Source organism: Equus przewalskii, chromosome 26, assembly GCF_037783145.1.
Source record: "Equus przewalskii isolate Varuska chromosome 26, EquPr2, whole genome shotgun sequence".
Lineage (NCBI taxonomy): Eukaryota > Metazoa > Chordata > Mammalia > Perissodactyla > Equidae > Equus > Equus przewalskii.
This window is the reverse complement of record NC_091856.1, coordinates 3496647-3519982: the sequence shown is the minus strand read 5'-3', so window position 1 is coordinate 3519982 and position 23336 is coordinate 3496647. Positions and strand designations below refer to the sequence as shown.

General features: G+C 42.8%; 2 protein-coding genes across 3 annotated transcripts in view; both read right to left on the bottom strand.

Annotated features, from left to right (window-relative positions):
- Positions 1–23336, bottom strand: part of LOC103543158 (stimulated by retinoic acid gene 6 protein-like) — a 149892-nt gene that overhangs the window by 36922 nt on the left and 89634 nt on the right. The gene's annotated exons all lie outside the window — the stretch shown is intronic.
- LOC103542856 (coiled-coil domain-containing protein 180-like) overlaps positions 15424–23336 on the bottom strand; it is a 51328-nt gene continuing 43415 nt past the window's right edge. The window contains exons 27-28 of one of the 2 annotated variants that reach the window (XM_070595813.1): positions 21631–21739; positions 15424–15889 (exon numbers count right to left, since the gene is read on the bottom strand). In XM_070595813.1, the coding sequence (XP_070451914.1) occupies positions 15876–15889; positions 21631–21739 (123 nt within the window). In that variant the 3' untranslated portion in view covers positions 15424–15875. Of the gene's footprint in view, positions 15890–16209; positions 21740–23336 lie in introns of those variants that run through there. The other variant, XM_070595815.1, reaches the window with a different exon arrangement.

Sequence of the window (23336 nt, the reverse complement as noted above, 5' to 3'; positions counted from 1 at the left end):
GATGTTCAACATCACTAATCATTAGAGAAATGCAAGTCAAAAGTACAATGAGATACAACCTCATACCCGTTAGAATGGCTATAATCACCAAGACAAAAAAAAACAAATGCTGGAAAGGATGTGGAGAAAAGGGAACCCTCATACACTGCTGGTGGGAATGCAAGCTGATGCAGCCACTATGGAAAACAGTATGAAGATTTCTCAAAAAATTAAAAATAGAAATACCATATGACCCAGCTATCCCACTAGTGGGTATTTATCCAAAGAACTTAAAATCAAGAATTCAGGGACTTATGCACCCCTATGTTCAATGTAGCATTATTCACAATAACCAAGATGTGGAAGCAACCCAAGTGCCCATCAACTGATGAATGGATAAATAAGATTAGGTATATATATATATATACACACAAACACAATGGAACAGTACTCAGCAATAAAAAAGATCAAATCATCCCATTTGCAACACCATGGATGGACCTTGAGGATATTATGTTAAGTGAAATAAGCCAGACAGAGAAGGACAAACACCGCATGATTTCACTCATATGTCGAGAATAACCTAACACATGGACAACATGAACAGTTTAACGGTTACCAGAGGGGAAGAGGATTGGGGCGTGGGGATAAGGGATAAAGGGGCAAATTTATATGGTGACTGACAAATAGTAATGTACAACTGAAATTCCACAATGTTATAAACTATTATGACCTCAATAAAATTTAAAAAAAAAAACTGAAACAGGAAGGCCCCCCCATGGCATAGTGGTTAAGTTTGGTGTGCTCTGCTTTGGTGGCCTGGGTTCGTGGGTTTGGATCCTGGGTGTGGACCTAAAACACCGATTAGTCATGCTGTGGTGGTGACCCACATAAAAAGTGGAAGAAGACTGGCACAGATGTTAGCTCAGGACTAATTTTCCTCTAGTAAAAAAAGAGGAAGATTGGCAACAGATGTCAGCTCAGGGCTAATCTTCCTCAGCAAAGAAAAAAGAGATGACCTCCTCGCTAAAAAAGCAAAATATAATTCTAAATAAACGAAAATACAATATATAAACATTTGCTGGATGCAGTTAAAGCAATATTTAGAGAGAAATTACAACATTATATATTTATGTTGAAAAAGAAAGATCCAAATCAGTAATCTAATCTACCACCTTTAGAAAAAAGAGAGAAAATTATTCCAAAACTAAGTAGAAGGAAATAATAATGATGAGAACAAAATCAATATTGAAATGATGAAATAGATCAGTTAGATCAAAAAATAAGTAGAGAAAAAAATCAGGAAAGCAAAACTCATTGTTCAAAATCATCAATAAAATTGATAAACTTTCAGCTAGATTAATCAAGGGAAAAAAAGAGAATACACAACTTATTAACAATGGGATTGAAGAAGGGGCCACCAATACAGTTCCTACAGACATTAAAAGAAGTTATTATGCCAATAAATTTGGTAAATTAGATGAAATGGATAAATTCATTGAAAGACACAAATTCCAAAGCTTGCTCAAGAATAGATAATCTCAATATCCCTATATCTATCAGAGAAATTGAATTTGTAGTTAAAAACCACACCAGAAAAACCAGAGGGCTTTACCGGCAAATTTTACCAAACACTTAAAGAAAAATTAACCACTTCTACATAAACTCTTCCAGAAAACATAGGGGAAGGGAACACTTTTGAAGTCATTTTACGAGACTAGCATGCTGCTGATACCAAAACCAGACAAAAACACTACAAGAAAAGAACAGCACAGACCAATATCCCTCATAAACATAAATGCAAATATTCCTAGCAAAATATTAGCAAATCAAATCCAACAATATGTAAGACAGATAACACATCACAATCAACTATGGTTTACTCTAAGAATACAAGGTTGGTTCAACATTCATGAGTCAGTCAACATAACTGACTCTATCAGCAAACTAAATGAGAAAAACCACATGATATCAACAGGTGAAGAAAAGACATTTGACAAAGTTCAAAATCATTTATGATAAAAATTCTCAGAAAGTAAGAATAGAAGGGAACCTCCTTAACCTGATAAAGAGCATCCGTAAAAAACCCACAGCTAACATCATATGTAACAGTGAAAGAGTGAATACTTTCTTCCTAAGACTGGGAACAGGGCAAGAATGTCTCCTCTCTTCACTCCTAGTCTTTATCACACTGCAGGTCCCAGCCAGCACAATAAGGCTGGTTTCGAGACTTACTGTAAAAGCATATTAATCAAAATACTGTAGTATTGTCAAAAGGACAGTCACATCAATGGAACAGAAATATAATCCAGAAATAGACCCACACATATACGGTCAACTGATTTTCAACAAAGATATCAAGGAAATTCAATGGAGAAAGTTCAACAAATAGTGCTAGAATACTACTCATCCACATGCAAAAAGTTAACCTCATTCCATACACAAAAATTAACTCAAAATGGATCATTTCAGTCCTAAATGAAAAAGCTAATACTGTAAAACTTGTAGAAAAAACAAAGGGGTAAATCTTTGTGACCTTGGGATAGGCAAAGACTTTTTAGAATCATAGGAGAAAAAACTGACAAATTGGATCTCATTAAAATTTCTGCTCTTCTAAAGGCTGTTAAGAAAATGAAAAGACAAGCCACAGACTGAGAGAAAATATTTTCATAACACACCTGGTAGAGGCCTGGTAACCAGCATATATAAAAACACTCAAAACTCAATAATAAGAAAAAAAAGAGCCCAGTTAAAAATGTGCAAAAGATCTGAATACACACTTCACTAAAGTAGAGACACAGATGGCAAAAAACACACGAAAAGATGCTCAACAGCATTATTCATGAGGGAAATGCAAATTAAATCCACAAGGATATATCACTACACATCTATTAGAATAGCTTAAATTTTTTAAAAAGCTGACAGTATGAAGTGCTGATGAGAACGCAGAGCAACTGGAATTCTCAGACATTTCTGGTGGGCACGCAAAATGATACTCCGAAAAATCGTTTGGGTGTTTCTTAGGAACTAAATCATACACTTATCATACAATCCAGCAAACCTGCTCCTAGGTAATTACTCCAGGGAAATATGACCTATGTCCACAGAAAAACCTGTACTTGAAATGTTTAGAGTAGCTTTATTCCTAATTGCCCCCAAACTGGAAACAATCCAAATGTCTATCAACAGGTGAAGGAATAAACAAACGTGGTATACCCAACACAGCGGAGCGCTACTCAGCAATAACAAGGAACAAAGTATTGATCCATAAATCCATGGGGATCACTCTCACATTATGCTCAGTGAAAGAAGTCAGACACAAAAGACTATATACTGTATGATTCTGCTTATGTAACATTCTGGAAAAGGCACAACTATGGGCACAGAAATTAGATCAGCGGTTGCCAAGGGCTGGGAGTGTGGCAAGGGGATGACTACAGAGAGGGCACAAGGCAATCCTGGGGTGATGGAAATATTCTATATCTTGACTATGGTGACAGATATACTACATAGTTTGACAAAATTCAAAGATCTGTAAATCATAAAAGGGTGGCTTTTACTGTATGTAAAATATATCTTCAATAAAACTGGGAAAAGAAAGTTTCTTCGAGTTGTCTTCCTTTGCAGTCAACTCTTTCCCCCTCACACACTACACTGTCCTGGCTCCCAGCAACTACCGCTCTGCTTTCTGTCACTATAAATTAGTTTTGCCCAGTGTTCTTGAGTTTCGTCCATGTTATCACATTTATCAGCAGTTCATTCCTTTTTACTGAGGAGTAGTATTTCACTGTGTGGATATACCACAACTTGCTGATCCATTCAAATGCTGATACACATCCGGGCTGCTTCCAATTTGGAGGTATTATAAATAAAGCTGCTTTGAACAGTACGTGTCTTTAGGTAGACATATGTTTTTCTTTTTCTTTTGTAAATTCTGAGAATTGTATTTCCCCAAAATTTAATATCCATAATAATTCTGGAAAGAAAACGTTATTCTCATTCTATAGATGAGAAAACCAAGGCTCAGAGAAGTCAAATAAACCACATATCACAGGATGTATGGAAGCAGGATTTTAGTCCTGGTCTGTCTGACGCCAAAGCCCACATTCTTTCTGTCATATCACTCTGCCTTCTGGTACTGAAAAAAACAGAAACAAAAGGCAAACTCTGAAGAATTAACAACAGGAGACAAGACTGTCAAGAAAGACAGTAAGCAAGGTGAAGAGAAAGAAACAGGGATGTGAAATCAACAGTAGATTCAGCCTACTTGCAGGGATGGTATGGATTCCGAGTCAGGGAAGCTGGAGACAGGCGCTCTACAGACTAAAGAGAAACTGCATGGCAGAGAAAGATGAAAGCGGTAGAGCGGGGGCCCCTCCGTCACCCGTGACGTCCACCCACACTCTGAGTATGCCAGGGAGCAGGGAAGAGAGGAGAGGAGAAAGATGCTTTGATCTGCAATGGTTCATGACTGAAAGGTCAAAGATCACTTACCTTTTACTAGACAGTTATTTCCTTGCATAGGAAAAACCATGACAGAGGCCAAGTTTAATTTGTGAGAGGAGAAACTATAGGATCACTGCCAGCAGAGATCTTCAAACAGAACACTTAATTTTTTTGGGGGGGGTACCCGAAGATGCACAGGCTGACGCCCACGAGGCCTCCACTCCTCACCCCCTCCATGGTGATCGCCCTCGTCCACGCCACCAACATCTTTTCCCTGGATGGGGCAACTGCCTCCTAGCTGCTCTCGCTTCCACTTCCCCTCCTAGAGGCTATTCTCCCCGTAACAGCTGGAGTGACCCCTTTATATCATAATAATATAATATCCTTTTATATTTCTATATCCATAATGCAATATCCTTTTTTTCTTCTTTTTCTCCCCAAAGCCCCCCAGTACACAGTTGTGTATTTTAGTTGTGAGTGCCTCTCTAGTTGTTGTAACATCCTTTTATATCACAAATCCTATCACGTCATTCCTCTGCTCAAAACCCTCTAAGGGCTTCCTGTCTCACTCAGACAAAAGGCCAGAGTCTTCGCAGCAGTCAAAAGCGCCCTACAAGACGCGCACCAACCCCCCCCCCCCACAAGTTCTCGGAGCTCAATTCCTCCTTCCCTTCCTTTCTCTTGCTCCACTCCACCAGGCCGGCCGCCCTGCTTTTCCTTGAAAGGGCCTGGGCAGCCTCGCAGCAGGGCTTTTGCACTTGCCCTTTCCTCCATCTGGGAAGTCCCTACCCCGGGTCCACACAGCTCCCTGCCTCACCTCCTTCAGGTACTTGCTCAGATGTCAACTTCTCAGTAGGGCCTTCCCTGGCCACCCCACTCAAAATCAGAACTGGTATGCCAGCCGCCCAGTACTCCCTGTACGCCCTCTGCCTCATTTACTCCTGAGCACTTGTCACCACCCAATATTCTTTTCTTTAGTTTTCCCGTCTGTCTCCTTGCCTGGAATGTAAGCTGCGTGAGAGCAGGGATTTGCAAGGTTTTGCTCACTGCTGAGTGCCTATGCCCACACAAGAGCTCAGTCAATACTGAAGGGGTGAATGAGAAATTCTCCAGCTAGTTAACACCACTCCTTTTCTCTCCTACTCACTAAAATACAGCACAAGGCATGTGAGCTATTAAAGGAATAATCTTTAATTTATTAAAAAATTATTTGCAAATTTTAGTGATTGTAATAAACTGACCGCGACAGCCAACTGTACCACCAAGCTGTGGTCGAGAGCCATCAGGTGGATACCTTCTGGGCCTCTCCACTCCGAGCCAGCGTTCTCAGTGAGCAGGCCCAGGTCAGGGCCATGGCGTTCCTGCAGGAAGGCCACGCATCCCGAGGAGCAGCAGGCACCGCCTGAGCGCTGGAAGAGTCTCGGTGCACAGACACTGCTGGGCTTCACAGACACAAAGCGACGCTGAATTCCCAACAGCTTCTGGTGGTGAGACGCCACCAACCAACGGTCAACAGAAACGCAACTGCTGGTGTGCGACGTTTCACAAAGTTTTTAAAAAGCTAAATACGGTACTTGAGAGGACCGGGAAGCAATGCTTGAGCGCACAGCTGCAATCTGAATTAAGGCTTCCCCCTTCCCCTCCCGCCTTTTTAAAGGCTGCTATCTCATGGAATACTGTAATTCCCTACTTGCGAACAACTTTTTGGAGGGACTGTAAGACTGGGCCTCTCAAAGCTGCTGAGAAGCAGCTCAACGCAGTAAGACCTGGAAGGGCAAATGTGATTGTACATCTTGTTCAGAAACATGTCTTATGCTCAGACTTGTCCATTCCTTCCAGTCTGCTGTGCACTTCCCACGTTAACAATATGGCTTTAGGCACGGAACAAAAAGAAAGTTACAACTAAAGCTTCAAAAATCATCACTATTTTTAATCTACTCTGTTGCTTTAAAATGCTCTAAATTTTGATTCCTTGGTTATGGCATTTTTTGAGATTTTCTGAAGATGGCAATTATACTCAAGAACTTTTGAAGAAAGTATATAAGAATCCTTTCCTCTAACTACAGAAATCAAGTTTAATATCTTGGACGTCATCCATTAGAAGCACGAAAGGAAGTTTATCATGGGAATTTCAACTATGAGTGTCTCAACAGCAAACTTTTAGGCATTTTCCCCCAGCAAAAATTAATTAAATTAATTTGGAAGTTTCTCTAAAGTGGCTCCCCAAATTTTTAAAGTAACCATTTTGATGTTCCAACTCTCTTCCCCCTTATTTCTACTCTCTAAAAGTATTATGATAAATATATTGAGTTTAAGAGAACTCAAATTACTCGTAGTTTGAGAATTTTATGCAGGCGCTGCTGACCTTATATAAGTTAGGTTAGGTTGGGAGACAGGAGGTTGGCCATCTCTGTTTTAGACCACAGGTTCTCAGGTTAAAATTCTGAAGTGTTTCCTAGACAATATGGGGGCTGTTGAGCTGAATAAGAATCCTAAACAGCAGAGTAACACGGAGGTGGGTCTGGGGAATTATTTAATCAGAGTAGTTTTGATTTTGAAAACTGACCAAGGTCAGCCAGCGAAGACCTTAGTCCCGGAGGAAGAAACTGGCCACCACAGATCACAACAAACGGCACCTGACTTTCACCTCCTCCCTTCTCACTCTTTCTCCTCCTCCTTTGCTTGCCTCTCTTTCTGAACAAGTGTTAAAAGTAGAGTTATATGTGTTTACCACAATACTTGGCATTCAGTAATTAGTTAATAACCATTTTCCTAGAAGCATGGCATGGAAGGGAAACTACTTATAAATATTTGCATTAAGTGGGTAAGAGTACAATGATACAAGCATTGGAATATTGGAGAAATTTCTAGTACAGCATTAAATTTGAAATATCAGAACTTTCCCAGATTTTCTTACTTGCCTTATTAACATACTTACGAAATGGCAAGCTTGGTAAGAAAGCTACTGGATCTCCTCCAAGATCCCTCACCTAACTAGCAGGCAAAAAGTCACTCACAGTCCTCGTGCTGCTGCGTTTTTCCGCCCGCAGATGCTTCGTTCGGCTCCCGCTCCTTCTGCCGTTCTGGAACAGTCACTTTTTGTTCTCCTGGATGTCTGCCTCCTGGTCCGCTCATTTCCTTGAGGTCTTGTCTCAAGCGTCATCCTTTCAAGATGGTGGCCCCGCTCAGACGCATCAGCCCCCTCCCCTGGCGTTCCCGTCTCCGTCTCAGCTGCACCCTCCTTAGCGACCGTGCAGTGCGCCACGTGCGTGCCTCTCACTCACCTCATTGACTGCCGTCCTCCCCGAAGTCCAGCTCCATGAGCGCACGGATCTTTGTTCTAGTCCCTAATCTGTTCCCAGAGCCTAGGACAGCGCCTGGCATGTGATGAACGTGACATAAATACTTGTCAGTCACTCGTTATAAAATTGTTGGGCACCTAATATTTATTCACTAATTTATTCTGCACATTAATTCTACCAATATTTATTGAGCACCTGCTTTGTATTCCTTAAGCCAACACTGAACCCTTCTCTGAATCCATCCCGTGTGCATTTACTGAGAGCCTGCTGTTTGTTCAACCAGCCTTTTTACAGCTTTATTGAGGTATAATTGACATACTATAAACTGCACATTTAAAATGTACAATTTAAGTTATGACATGTGAGTAGAGCTGTGAAACTATCAGTGCTATAAAAATAATGAACATCTCCACCGCCCCAGGGAGCTTCCTCCTACCCCTCTGTAACCCTCGCCTCTTGTGCCTCCCGGTCCCTTGCTCCCTCACCCACTGATCTGCTTTCTGTCGTTGTAAATTAGTTTGCTTTTTCATGAATTTTATGTAAATGGCGTCATGCAGTATGTGCCGTCTTTCACTCAGTGTGTCTGTTGGATTCGTCCGTGTCGTGTGTACTGGTGGTCCATGGCTTTTTATTGCTGAGCAGTATTCCATGGTATGGATGTGCTAAACCTACCATAGGACGCAGCAATTCCATTCCCAGGTTCTCCCCAGAGAAAGCACGTGTCCACACGAAGACCTGGACAGGAATATTCACAGCAGCTTTCTTTGTCACAGCCAAAAATGGAAACAACATGAATGTTCATGGGGGGGGTGGTGAATCAAACAGTATATATTGAACCCCTGCCGTTAAATAACACACTTTTATGGAGCGCCTGCTATGTTAAGGCACATGCCTGTGCTTGAGGGCTGTTGATTCCGTGAAAGGCTGTAGTGGGTAGTGAAAAGGTGGACTGGGAGCAGATCATGGAAGGCCCGCAGCCCGTGCTCAGGAGTTCGGGCTCTTCCCCAAAGGCAATGGGAACTGTTCAGTCTTCTTTGAACGCTGTTCTCTTTTGCACTCCCGCATCTCGTCCCTGGCTGAGTCTGCCCAGATGTCTCTCCCTGCACTTCTCTGAATCCCTGCTGCTGTGTTTCAGTCTATTTCAGATCTCTTTCTCCCTTCTCTCCCCTCGAGTCTGCTCCAACGCTGCAGCGCATTTAATAGCCCTAGAATACAGCGAGACCCGGTTTGGACTCGCAGTGCTCGTAACACCCTCTGGCTCCACGTTTAAGATGGGAACGATAAACAAAGCAGCTCCCAGCTGAAAGAGTGCCAGTCGGAGTAGGAAATTAGGGAAAAACTCCAGAGTCCAACATGCAAAATAAATCATAAAACAATGGGAGTTGACCCCAAGCCTGAGATCCTTTATCCTTGCAAAGGGATTCCAGGGTTGGGCTGTCCTACATATAAACAAAAATGATGCTCTGCAGCTAGGTTTTTCAAAGCCAGCTTTATTGATGAATAGTTTACATATAACCCATCTTTTAAATGTATGGTTTGATGAATTTTGACAAATGGGTTCAATCACATGTCCACCACTGCAATCAAGATATAGAAGTAGTTTATCATTCCAAAATGTCCCCTGTGCCCTTTTATAGTCCATTTCCTCCCCCTACCTCCAGCCCCCGGCGGCCACTGATCTGATTTCTGTCCATTGCTTTGCCTTTTCCAGAATGTCATATAAATGGAATCATACAGTATGTTGTCTTTTGGGTCCGGCTTCTTTCACTCAGCATGATGCTTTTCAGAGTCAGCCATGTTGTTGTGTCTATCAGTGGTCTGTTTCTTTTTGTTGCCATCATATGTGTGGCTATGTCACAATTTGTTTATCCATTTGCATTTGGTACCCGTTTGTGTGGTTTCCAGTTTGGGGCTATTCTGAATAAAGCTGCTATAAACAGTCACATGCAGGGCTTTGTGTGGTTGTATGTTGTTCTTGTGTAAAGATTTAGGAGTAGAATTGCTGGCTGTAGGATAGGGGTGTGTCCACACTTACACTTTTTTTGACAGAAAACTATCGAACTGCTTTCTAAAGTGGCTGCACCATTTTGGACTCCCCTGCAATGTATAAGAGTTCTACTTTCTCCAAATCCTCTCTAATACTTGGTGTTGTCAGTCTTTCTAATTTCAGCCATTCCAGGGGCTATCTGGAGATATCATATTGAAGTTTAATTTGCGTTTCCCCATGACTAATGATGTTGAGCATCTTTTCACATGCTTGTTGGTCCTTCATATGTGTTCTTGGGTGAAGTGTCCTTTCTACAGGTAGGTTTTTGGCTAAGATGTATCAGGAGGGTCTCAGAAATCCCTGGGTAGCTGACATAGCAAGGACAGGTTAGGAAGTTGTGTTTGTTGTCTTTGGGAATGGTCCAAGGCCCAAGAGAGTTCGAGAATCAACCTCCATGCCCTGGACGTAATTGAATTTCAGGGGAATTAAGGGACATCAGGGATGACACAAATTCGTTACTCTTTAGGCACAATGCTTCTTACCTCTTTTGGGGGAAGGAGGTCAGAATATGTGAAAGCAACACATAAATACCAAGTTTGACATACAATTTCAGAGAAGATTTTGGGGTCCCTGAAGCTCCACTGTGAACTGTGCTAAAGCTGCCTTAGACGGAGGCGTATGTCCTGAGGCCAAAGAGCAGAGTTTTCAGAATGGACGAGACTCAGGTGGAGGGCATTCTCCCTTACCAACCCCAGCTCATCTTTGGACGACAGGGTGGGGGCAGGAGCATCTGAGTCTCTCTTTCAGGAGAGGCAGACACGTTTCCCATCCCCTATGCTGTCGAGAGGGCCTCGGTGCTCTGCTCAGGTGGCTTTTGGGGGAGGCAAGGTGGATGGGGGATCAGGCATAACTGGCCAGGAGGCAGCAGCCTGGCAGGGACTCCGTGCCTGCCCAGATCCTTCACAGGAGAGAGGTTCCCGTGGAAAGGGAGTGCCAATCAAGGCCCAGGCGTGAGGAAGGAAGACGGGTCTGTTGCCAGCTCATCCTGGGCTGAGGAAGGTAGAAGTATTTCCAGTGCGAAACCTCTGTCTACAGCCCTTCATGCGTTTTTGTCCACACCTGAGGAGCCCGCATGTTTGGAGAGAGCCACACTGGACACACCGAAACCCCTGGACGAGGCAGGAGGGACCAAAGCTACTGGCTGAGGGGAACCTCTGTCCCTCTGTCCCTCCCTTCTCTGAGTTCAGCAAGCACCATTTGGACTGAAGGGGAGACGGCAACCGCATTCCAAGGACACATCTGGAGCTCACTTTGTTTTCATCTCACCCGATGGGCTTTTTGGTGTTTTTGATGCAGCCCAGGAAAGAGACAGTCCTCGTCCTCCCTCTCAGAGCCTCTCCCGTAGGCAGCTCTGCAAACATCTCCTCCACCCTCCACATTTCAGAGAGGGAATTTTAGAGACCTTCGTAGCTCGCATCCCACTTCCTATCTGAACTCGTCTGTTTCTTCTCTACATTGTTTCCAAAAATAAAACCAAAACCCAAACTCTCCTTTCTGTCACTTTGTGAACCAGCGAATGAGCCGCAGGGGCTTGGTTGGGGCATTATTCAGTGTTTTGAGTAATTCCTCTCCCGGGACGTCTTCCTTGCCGCCCACCTGAAAGCGATTGCTCCTTCGGCTGAGCTCCTAGCGCACCTAATTTGTTCCTCAACAGTGTTCACAGAGGAGAGGACTGTGGGAAGTGATTCTGTCTCATCTCCCTTGCAAACAACCTGAAAAGAGTTTAGATCTTATTCATCTTTTTTCTCTGAGTTATTTAACTGCAAATAATTAGCAATAGTAATTTTACTCCTTTTTGAAGCCAAACAACATGTTCAAATGTATGTATGTGGGCGAAACCCAGCCTCTTGGGTGCTTTCTGCTTCCATGAGGTCAGGAAGACAGATCCATGACAAGAGGAATCTGTGGGCAGATCTGCTTTTCGTTAATCGTTAACATCATGGTCACTCCCTCTGCCATCAGCTACAGCCTCACAACAAGTGCAGAGAAATTTCTAGACAATTGCATTTGTTTTAACTGAGTAAGGAGAAACAAAACAAGACAAAGAACAGCAGGGAGAGCTGGCCGGAGCCCTGCTGAATCCAGGCCGTGTACAGCTGAGGATGTGCTGACGGAGCCAAACGCCCTAATCTGCCCACAAAGGCCGCCAAGGTGAGTCAGCTGAAAGGGGCTAATCCCCGGGAGGGACTGACCCCCAAAGCTGCAGAGGCCACACAGCCACAGGACGCTGGAGAACAGGGGACAACGAAAGCTTAAAGCGACGTCGTGTAGAGAAAGGTCGTAGAACCGACAGCGGAGGGTCTTGGCTAAGAGAGCGCCTCTGCCCCATCTCGAGCTGTGGGCCGTTCACACAGCTCAGCCTTGGCCAAGGCCCAGATAGAAGGGTGATCCCCAGGGTGTAGATACCGAGTTGTCGGCTGGCTCAGGCGCCCAGTCGTGGGGCGGGGCGTGGAGGTGGGGTAACTAATACTTGAAGCAGGGCAACCGACTACAGTATTACTGAGTCTGTAAGAGGCAATAAACCAGCTGGTGCAAAAGCTCTACTGCACTAGATGCTGGGGTGAGGAAGGGAGGAGGCGGTGGGAAGAAACCACAGAAGTACATAGGAGGCGCAAGGTATAGGTTAGTGGACCCTGAAATCAAAGACAGACAGTGTCCAAAGAGTGAGTTCAGATGCAAAGTGTACTGTTCAGAGAGGACAATTGCCCCTTAGTTGTTTGGCCTTGGATAAATCATTTGGGGATTGATCTTTTGTTAAATAGGAGCCCTTCGGTCTGATTCTAGACTTGAGTTCCCTTACGTGGCAAAGTCAACCCATTGAGTAGCAACAGAACCTTCCTCGGGGTCTGTGTGTGGGCAGGGCTGGATGCTTGTTGTCCTGCCACGTACAGAACAGCTCCCCACATCAGAGAAATTTCCCTGGTCCCAACCAGCATGGGAGTACTTAGCCAGTCACTCATGCAGATGACAAACCTCTGCTTTACATATAAACACAAATACCTTTTTCAATTTTTACTATACAGTGAATGTTCTGGGTTATTTATCTGTGAATTTCACTTCAGGAGAGTAAATACAACTATTGTTACAAAAGAGGGGTGCTGGGTCAGACAGGGCTGAGTGTTGCTTCTAGAAATCCCCCAACAGCTAATCCCACCCAGAGGGAAGCTGAGCAGGCCATTCCTGTTTAGCCCAACAGACACAGGGGTGGAAACAGGTACTTGTCTGTATGAGAATCTGCATCACCGATTACCAACTTGCCTGATTTTCGCGGGCACGCACAGCCAGTTGAGGAAATTAAAACCACACTTTTTGGGGTTTTTCCTGGAGTTCACTTAGCCCAAAGTCAGATCTCCTGCTATAAGGGGAAGAGATGGTCTTCCTCCTGGTTCTCTTCTCGCCCCTCACACTTAGTCTTTTTCATTTAAAACTGGAGCCCTTGCTCTCAGCAACTTCCTTAAAACAGGATGTTTTATATGTGCACCTAGAAAATTATAACACCTGGGGGCTAGCTGTTGCGTAGGAAGGAGCCAGCAAACTGCTGGCCAGGGTGAGCCACTGGGGGAGATTTCCTCGAGGAAAGTGGTTCCTAATCTGAGAGCGACACGACACATCAGCACTAACACGGCACTTCCCTCTCTTTGTACAATACGTGTCCCTGAAAATGAGTTTGAAGGTTGAACTATAAACCCACTTGTAAATATCACTTTACTTATGGGCACTCTATTTACAAAGTAGATATGTCTACTATACTATATTATATACTATATGTCGTATGTGTAAAATCCCTAATCATGACGACTGCAGTGTTCCAGTGCTTGGCACATACAGGCTTGTAGTAAATATTTATTCAATGAATGAATAAATGGGGGAAGGACTCAAGTCCATCCTCTTTCTATAATGCCAAGCTGCCTCTTTGGCTACCTGATGAATGAAATAGAGACTTAGGAAGCAAACCAAGGAAAATGTATAAAAAGCATAAAAACAGAGTAAAACTTCTTTCCCCTTTCAAAACCTCTACGGGGAGCCATAGACCTGTATAATATAAGATAGCAAACAGCTGCACCAAACCAGGTACTGATTTGTGGGCTGACAATTGTTCAGAAAGCTCCTTGGTCTTCACTTTGTGACTCTATATCCATAGACTCTTGCTTTTCAGACAGATCTTCAAAAGTTTCCTACCAGTTCTTTCCGTTTCCTTGTCTGCATCCTTTCCTTCCTGGGGAAGCTGGACGAGCAGTCTGTTCACCTCCAAGCCTGGGGGATCCTGGGAGGGAAGGTGAACGGCAGGCTGGAGGAGTGTGACCTGCTGTTTTGCCAGATGCCTGTTGTCGTCAACAGGCCAATAACTAGACAGAGAGCCCGTCTGGATTATTTCCAATCGCTCCTCTGCGTGGCCCACTCTGTATCAGTGGAGAACTTCCCTTGTGTGAGAGCCCTGGGCGTATTGGGCAGGCAGCTCTGAGTGTCAAAAATGACGTTTTGATGTAAGAGCTCCCTCTCTGGCGTGTCTACCATGGGCCCTAGTTCTACCTGTGGGCTAAAGAGAAGGAGTGGAATCCTCACTATGGAGGGAGGCTTGTTTGACAATTGGAGAATACTGTCGCAACCTTCCTAATGTCTTCTCTTGGCAAAATGTCACACTTCCCTCCTCTAAGCAAGCTTTAATCACAGTCTTTCTTGAAAGTGGCTCCCAAAACAAAGTTCTAAATTCCAGTTGGTCATTTCCTTGCAAATAAACAAGACCCATTGAGAAGTTATTTGTAGCTCAGTCAGACAATGGCTGGATGTTCTAAATAGCAGAATTAGTGACTATTTGGTCCGGATCTTTCCCTGGGGTTATTTGGAGCCTATACTGCTAAAGTCAAGAAAAGCATGGCTGAGTGATTCCCAGTGACCCTCTCTCAATCCTGCTCTTGTAGTGTCTGGAACGGCCAATGGGCCTCATTTGAAACTCCAAGGCTTGTGGCCAGGCATTATTGCATGTTGCAGAAACCCTATTGCTGGGAAGCCGATTGTACAGCTTGTGTGCGATGTTCACAACATCAGCAGCAGCCTGTTTAGGACCGTGGTACTGATGAGATAGAGGAGAAGCAGAGTCCAGGCCAGTGTTGGGCAAACTACTGTCCTTGGATTTACTCTCAGGGGTCTCAGAGTTCGTGACAAGAATGTAAAATATTTGCATTTTCGTTTAGGTGATCATCTAAATAAGCATGGCCGCATTTTGCATCTTCTTGATGACAACTTTATAACAAAGTATCGCCACGGTAGTTCAGCGCTGGAATTAGCTTTTATGTTTACGATGGCAAAGCTCCACATATTTACCTAAAGTGGTAGCATTTACATTTTAATATTCTGGTGAGCATGTCTGGCTGTCCTTGGTTTAGTGTATACTAACGTCAAAATTACAACAGTCTCTCAGAAACTGACTATTTGCTTATGATGAAATATTTTATCAGCAATGAAGAGAAAATCTCTTTGCAGAGATAATTCATAGTTGAAGTCATATTCACAGAAAAAGTCCTATACTTTTAAAGTTATTTAATCTATTAAATACCATCATAAATATATCATAAAATGATATACTGCAAGGGAGTAACATACTAATTTATTGTGGGCTAATGGTAGAGGCAAAATTAATATGTTTTTAAAAAGAATTAATACATTAATGATGCATTTACACCAAATGAAGCCCAAATAGTGACTTGGCATAAAGTATAAATGAACATTTTATAGTAGCCAGAATAGAAACTTGGTGAGAAAATTAAGCAACCACATGGCCCTATGATAATATGAGCACAAACGGTTCAAATGAGCACTGAATAGTAGTAAATCTCTGCTCAGTTTTGCCAGTGGCTGTTCACATAGCTTCTGTCCTCCACGCGTCAACTGTGAACTGTTAACTAACAGGAAGTAGGTGTTAAACAGTCAGTGAAGAACTTGTAATGGCATTTTTTCCAATGCCGTATTTTGGGGTGTGTTATGAAGTTGGTCAGTCCATAAAAATAATACATCAGTTGTCAAAAAGAGTCTTCTTGTTCAAGGAGAAAAATAATGAAAGTTGTGATGACAGTGACTCAAATGATGGTTCACCAAGAAGAAAATCAAATCAGGCCAACTGTAAGTGAAAATGCAGATAACTTTACTTGCTTTGTAGATTTATTTTTTTAACAAACTATTACTTCTGTAGTTCAATTTTCCGGCTCATCCTCAGCCCAGTGAGGATCGTCGTATCGACACACATGCGTCCAGTGGATCTCTATCCCATTTCCCACCATGCTGTTTTCTTGTTAGCATATCATCTCCTAAAGGTGCCCGTTTGTTTACTTGTTTACTGATTATCCCAAACCCCAGTGCAAGCCAGGAGAGGGCAGGAACCTTGTCCATTCTTGTACAAGGCTGAACCCCCAGGACATAGAGTACACAGTAAATAATAAATATTTGTCGAGTGAAATTTAATTCGTAAACTTATTTTGCTTTTTAGGGTTGTATAAGGGACATTCACATAGGGCTTTTTGTGTGTACACGTTTGAGTAATAAGACAACAATAAGTTAAGCCTTTCACACCAACACTTGTACACGAATGTTCATAGTAGCATTATTCATAATAGCCAAAAAGAGCAAACAAACCAAATTTACACTATCTGATGTGTGGATAAACAAGAGCTGGTATATCCTAACAGTGGGACATCCTCAGCCACAAAAAGTAATGAGAGGGACGTCATGGAAGGTGGTGGAGGAGGAAGCTCCAGGAGTCTGTCCCTCCACCTGAACAACTACGGAACTAGCAGTAACCATCTGAAGTAACTATTGTGGAGCTCTGGAGCCAGTCCAACACTTGCAGCATGCAGGAGAGAGCTTGATGAGGAGGCTGGCAAATTTTGGTGAATTGGAGCAAATTTCTCATAGTATAGCTACAATCCCCCAACCTCCATCCCTGTGACAGGCAGCCTTAAGAATGGTGATCCATGTCCCTGGTGTGACTTGCTGGAGCCAGAATGGGTGATAAGGACATTGTCCTCTGAATAGTGGGTCATGTGTTCTGAGTGCTGATTGCCTGATTGCTGCTTTTGATTACTGAAGGGCCAGCACAGAGGTTGGCAGCCATTGTTTCAACCCCATGGCTGACATGTCATCCAGGGGATTTAAAGAGCAGTACCTTCTGCCTTTCGTGAGCCAGATATTTAAGAATCTTTGTCAGGTCACTGGCTGACTGCAGAGACAGTGGAACAGAAACTTCAGTGACCACACACAATAAGGAATGCACACTTTGCAAAAATAGGTTGTAAAAGTCACAAATGGAAGGCTCCAGTTCTCAGAAAGTAAGACTCAGAAATTCATGAGGAGTGGGAGAGTTAGATTTACAGTTACTACAGCACAATACTTAAAATGTCCAGTTCTCAACAGAGAATTACAAAACATACTGAGTAACTGGAAACTATGGCCCATCCACAGGAAAAAAAAGAATTTGACAGATATCATTCCTGGGAAAGCCCAGATATTGGAATTATTAGTCAAAGATTTTAAATCAACTGTCTTAGATATGTTCAGTAGGATAAAGGAAACCATGGACAGAGAACTAAAGGAAATCAGGAAAATGTTATATGAACAATGTGAGAATATTAATAAAGAGATAGAAATTATATAAAAAAGAACCAAACTGAAATTCTGGAGCTTAAATGTATAATAACTGAAATGAAAAACTCATTGGAGGGGTCAACAGCAGATCTGAGCAGATGGAAGAAAGGATCTGTGACCTTGAAGATAGCGTAATTGAAATTATTCAGTCTGAGAAGCAGAAGGAAAAAAGAATGAGGAAAAGCAAACAGAGCCTAAGGGACCTGTGGGACACTGTTAAGAGGATCAACATACATTATTCACATTTCAGAAGGAGAAGAGACAGAGAGAAATGGGCAGAAAGAATATCTGAAGAATAATGGGTGAACACTTCCCCAATTTGATGAAAGTCGTGAATCTATAGATCCAAAAAGCTCAACAAACTCCAACTACTGTAATTTCAAAGAGATCAACACCTAGACACATTATAAGCAAACTGTCAAAAGCCAAGGACAGAGAGAGAATCTTGCAGGCAGGAAGAGAGAAGTGATTCATCACATACTAGGGCTCCTCAACAAGACTAACAGCTGATTTCTCATGAGAAATCACAGAGGCCAGAAGACAGTGGGATCACATATTTAAAATGCTGAAAGAAAAAACTCAAGGAGGAATTCTCTATCTAGCAAAACTGTGTTTCAAAAATGAAGGATAAATTCAGACATTTCCAAATAAACAAAAGCTGAGAAAGTTTGTTGCCAGTAGACTTTCCCTACAAGAGATTATAAAGGGCGTCCTTCAGACTGAAATGAGAGAACATTAGATGGAAACTTGAAGCCATGTGAAGAAATAAAGATTTCCAGTAAAGGTAACTACATAGGTTAATATAACAACCAAGAGTAGTGTATTTTTCACTGGTAACTCTTCTTATTTCCTATATGGTTTAAAAAGCAAATACACGAAAAATAATCATAAATCTATGTAGATGGGCACACAATGTAAAAAGTGTAGTTTGTGACAACAGCAACATAAAGGTTGCGGGGGCGGGGGGGAGAATGCGCGGTATAGAAGCACAGATTTGTATGCTGTTGAAGCTAAGTTGGTATCAATTCAAAGCAGATTGTTATAAGTTTAGGATGCCCAGCCCTTTGAGCATCTCCAGGCTCTGGTCGTGGGTGACAGGCAACACAGACTTGTACATGATCACCATGTCACCCAGGCTCACTCTGAGGTAGCCTGCAGCTGGAGGGAGCTGGTGCTCACCCAAGGACCTTCATGTTCTAGCCCCACATACCCCTCCCGCAGTCCACCCTTTAAGCTCCCCACCCAAAGGCCATGCAGTCTCCTGCCTTGGCACATTTACTTATGCTTTTTCTTCTGCGTGGCATAACTTCATCTTTCTTCCCATTGACCTCCTACTCAGCCTGCCAGGTCTAGTTCAAATATCAACTCCTCTGGTAAGCAGTTGTGCCCTGCCCTGGGATAGTCACTTCCTCCTCTGGGTCACTACCACCCTTGGCATATGGCCCTGTGGGCTCAGGACATATGATGTCTTATCTGAGCCTGTGTTTCTCCTTCCACAATGAAGGTCCCTCAAGGGCACTGGCTAGGGCTGCTTCTGACTCACCTTTTCTCTCCCTACCCACAGCCAGGACTATGCAGGTGCCCAAGGAATGTGTGTTGAATTGAATGGGTCAGGAAATGGCATTAACCCCACAGAATATATGCTATTACAGACAGAGTACCTTGCTATTGCCACCTGAGATTTAAAAAGAAAAAAAGATCTAACAAATACACGTAAGATCTTTATGAGGAAAACTACAACTCTGATGAAAGAAACCATAGAAGAGCTAAATAAATGGAGATATTTCATGTTCATGGATAGGAAGACTCAATATTGTCAAGATGTCAGTTCTTCCCAACTTGGTCTATAGATACAATGCAATTCCAATCAAAATCCCAGCAAGTTATTTTGTGAATATCAACAAACTTATTCTAAAGTTTATTTGGAAAGGCAAAAAACCCACAATAGCCAACACAATATTGAAAGAGAAAAAGAAAGTTGGAGTACTGACACTACTCAACTTCAAGACTTACTATAAAGCTACAGTAATCAAGACAGTGTGGCACTGGTGAGAGAATAGACAGATAGATCAATGAAACAGAATAGAGATCCCAGAAACAGACCTACACAAATATAGTCAAGTGATCTTTAACAAAGGAGTAAAGGCAACTTATTGGAGAAAAGATCGTCTTTTCAATAAATGGTGCTGGAACAACTAGACATCCACATGCAAAAAATGAACCTTAATGTAGGCCTTTCACAAAACTCAAAATGGTTCATAGACCTAGATGTAAAATGCAAAACCATACAACTCCTAGAAGATAACATAGAAGAAAATTTAGGTGACCTTGGGTTTGTCAGTAACTTTTTAGATAAAACACCAAAAGCATGATCCATGAAAAAAAAAATTTATAAGTTGAACTTCATTGAAATTAAAAACTTCTGCTCTGCAAAAGATATTGTCAGGAAATGAAAAGAAAAGCCACAGACTGGGAGAAAATACTTGCAAAACACATATCTGATAAAGGGCTGATGTCCAAAATATAGAAAGAACTCTTCAAACTCAACACTAAGAAAACAAGCAATTAATCATCCAATTTAAAAATGGGCAAAAGATCTGAACAGACACCTTAGGAAAGAAGATATAAAGATGGCAAATAAGCATATCCAAAATATGCAAAGAACTCCTAAAACTCAACAATATCTCAACAAACAAAACAAACTCAAGAAACAAAAACTCAAACATTCAAAATGAGCAATAGATCTGAACAGATATCTCATCAAAGAAGATAAGCAGATGGCAATAAGCATATGAAAAGATGTTCAACATCACATGTCATCAGGGAACTGCAAGTTAAAACAACAATAGATACCACCACACACCTACTAGAAGGGCTAAATGCCGAGAGCTGACAATAAAAATGCTAGTGAGGGTGTCGGACAACATTGCTGGTGGGAATGCAAAAACGGTCTGGCCACTTTGGAAGACAGTTTGGCAGTTTCTTACAAAGTTAAACATAGTACTACCATATGGCCAGCAATCGTGTTCCTAGATATTTTTCCAAAAAGAGTTGAAAACTTATGTCTACACAAAAACCAGCAAACAAATATTTAACAGCTTTATTCATAATTGCCCCAAACTGGAAGAAAACAAGATGTCCTAAACAAACTTTGGTACATCCATACAATGGAATACTATTCAGCAGTGAAAAAAGATGAACTATCCAACCACAAAAAGACAAGAAGGAACTTTAAATACATGTTGCTAAGTGAAAGAAGCCAGCACGAAAAGGCCACGAACTGTATGGTTTTCAACTATTTGACATTCTGGAAAGGGCACAACTATGGAGAGAGTAAAAGATCAGAAGCTGTGGGTGGTTTGTGGGGAGGGAGAGAGGAAAGCCGCGGTGGAGCACGGGATTCTAGGGGGGCAAAGCTGTTCTGTATGACATTGTCATGGTGGAGAAACAACACCACGCATTTGTCAAAACTCATAGAACTGTGTAACACAAAGAGGAAGCTCGATGTAAACTACGGGCTTTAGTTATTAATAACGTACCTCCATTGGTCCATGTTAACAAAGGAGCCACACTATCGCAAGATGTTTAAAATAGAGGAAACTTGAGGTGGGGGGGAGGATATATGGGAACTCTGTACTATCTGCTCTATTTTTCTATAAAACCTAAAACTGCTCTCAAATATGAAGTCTATTAAGCATTAAAAAAGTAAATGAGATAATATTGGAGAAAAAAACATACAGCACAGAAATCAATTCTAATTTATCACCTTTTATTCTTAGTTTGCTAAAACTATTTTTATCAGGATCAATTATTTTTTTATATAAATTACCTGATTTAGGTCCATATCATAATTTACTGACTATAGATTCTGCTATTGTAAATTTTAGGGATTATTATTTCTACCAAGTCGCTCTTCTGGGGTCAAATTATGCATATCAAAGTCTTTTCAAATATATTTTTTCTTCCATTAATTTATGTCAGTGATACATTTTACCATGAGCAGTTTTAACCACTATCAATTTTATTTTATGTGGATTATTTTTACTATCATAGTCACCATGAGGGTCAAAAATCGGGTCAATGCATTCTATGCTTTGATTTACAGAGATAATTTTGATTCAGCTTTTTAGGAACATGCTGCTTGCTTAAAAGTCTTCATGACCCCTACCCCTACCCCACCCCATTTATGAAATAGAAAAGGATTTGCTCAGATCTACTCACAAGGTACAAGCAGATGAAAGCCAACACAGTGGTTCCAATAATTCTGCTGGGAACTAAAAGCAGAGGTCCCACTCGTGTATCGTGGTTTGAAACCAAGACTTTGTTTTCTCTGTGAATGAACAAAACCAAGAAAAGAGGCGCTGTGGTTGGCAACAAATGCTCTACGCTTCTGAAAATAACCCTGCCTCCTCCTCTTGGTCTTGGAGTTCTGGTAGAGAAAGAGCACTGGTGGTTGCCACGGTTTTCATTCTCCCTTTGCAGAGACAGTTTTAATCAGGGCAACAATTCACCCAGCTGAAGGACTAGAGTTCCTAACCTCTCTTGCATCTAAGAATGACCAGACGAAGTTCAGGCCAGTGACATGTGACCAGTCCCATGGTATGGGACTTTGGGGAGGCTGGTCAGATGGAACCCAGACAGCTGGGAGGGTCCCCTTTGCCCTCATTGTTTTCTCCTGCTGCCATCTGAAATGCAGATGTGGTGGCTGGTCCAGGCCAGAGCCCCAGCAGCCATCCTGGACCAGGGACAGCCTTGATGATGGAAACCACATACCAAGATGCTGGAGCAGAAGGACAGATGGTCTGTGATCTTCCGCGATGAGCAGTCCAGGATTAGCATGGACTGCCCACCTCTAAGGTTCCTTTTTTTGAGAAAGATGTAAGTCTCTCTTGTTTATGCCACCATTATTTGGTGTTTTCTAATATATGTAGCCAAATCTAATCCTAACCAAAGTATGAGCTTCATTGAATCACTATGTGACCTTGGACAAGACAGATCCCTTCTCTGGGACATGGCCCCTTGTGCACAGTGGCTGAGGCAGATGTGGAGGTGGCTTGTATGACTCTGAGATCTGGTACTTTTGCCTGGCCGACATCCATGCCCTCTTCTCTTGGGAACAGCACATGAGTTTTTCTTTGGGGAACTGCCCCTTCCCTACCCTGAGTCCTAGTGGTTAAGTGAGACTGACACCACTTCCCGGGTCTGATGGCGAACACGCGACCCAACCCCCAGCAGCTGCGGGGCTCACAGAGCTGGTTGCAGGAGATGAACCTCGTGTGCATTGCACATGTGCATACAGCAATGTGAGTGCTCACATATATGCACTCTTCTTGGGTCTCCCACAGGGCCCCTCGTGTGCACCTGGCCAAGGACACGAAGCTTGGCTGTGATGCGTGGGGTCCCCCAGGGCCCACCTGTGTTAGGAAGGCTTCTGCACCTGTGCACACCTAAGTCACTCCACGCCAACATCCCAACCTGTTTTGATGGAGCCTGATTTCACTGAGCATCCGCTTATGCAGCTCTGCATCCAATCTCTCATTGCACAATTGGGAAACTGAGGCCCAGAAAGAGGCAGGGACTGGCCCAGGGCACAGGAGGTGGACAGAGTCCAGAGGATAGGGAGGGCTTCAGTCCCCTAGGTCAGGGCTCAACGCCTCCATAAGAAGTTTCTTTGGGAATGAGAGCCTCTAAGATCCTGGGGGGACCCCTGCCCATTACCCCTTTTCCATATGGGGTCACTTTCCTCTCGTATCCCCACATGTGCATAGGCACACTCACTCCCACTGACTTCTCGGTTGGGGACTATGGCAGTGTGATCAGGGAAGGGGAATTTATAAGAGGGAGACAAGAGGTTGGAGGCAGCTCTGTCACGGGGCAGTGGCATCCATTCCCCTAACTACCTGCCCAGGGGCCCAGAGACGGGCAGG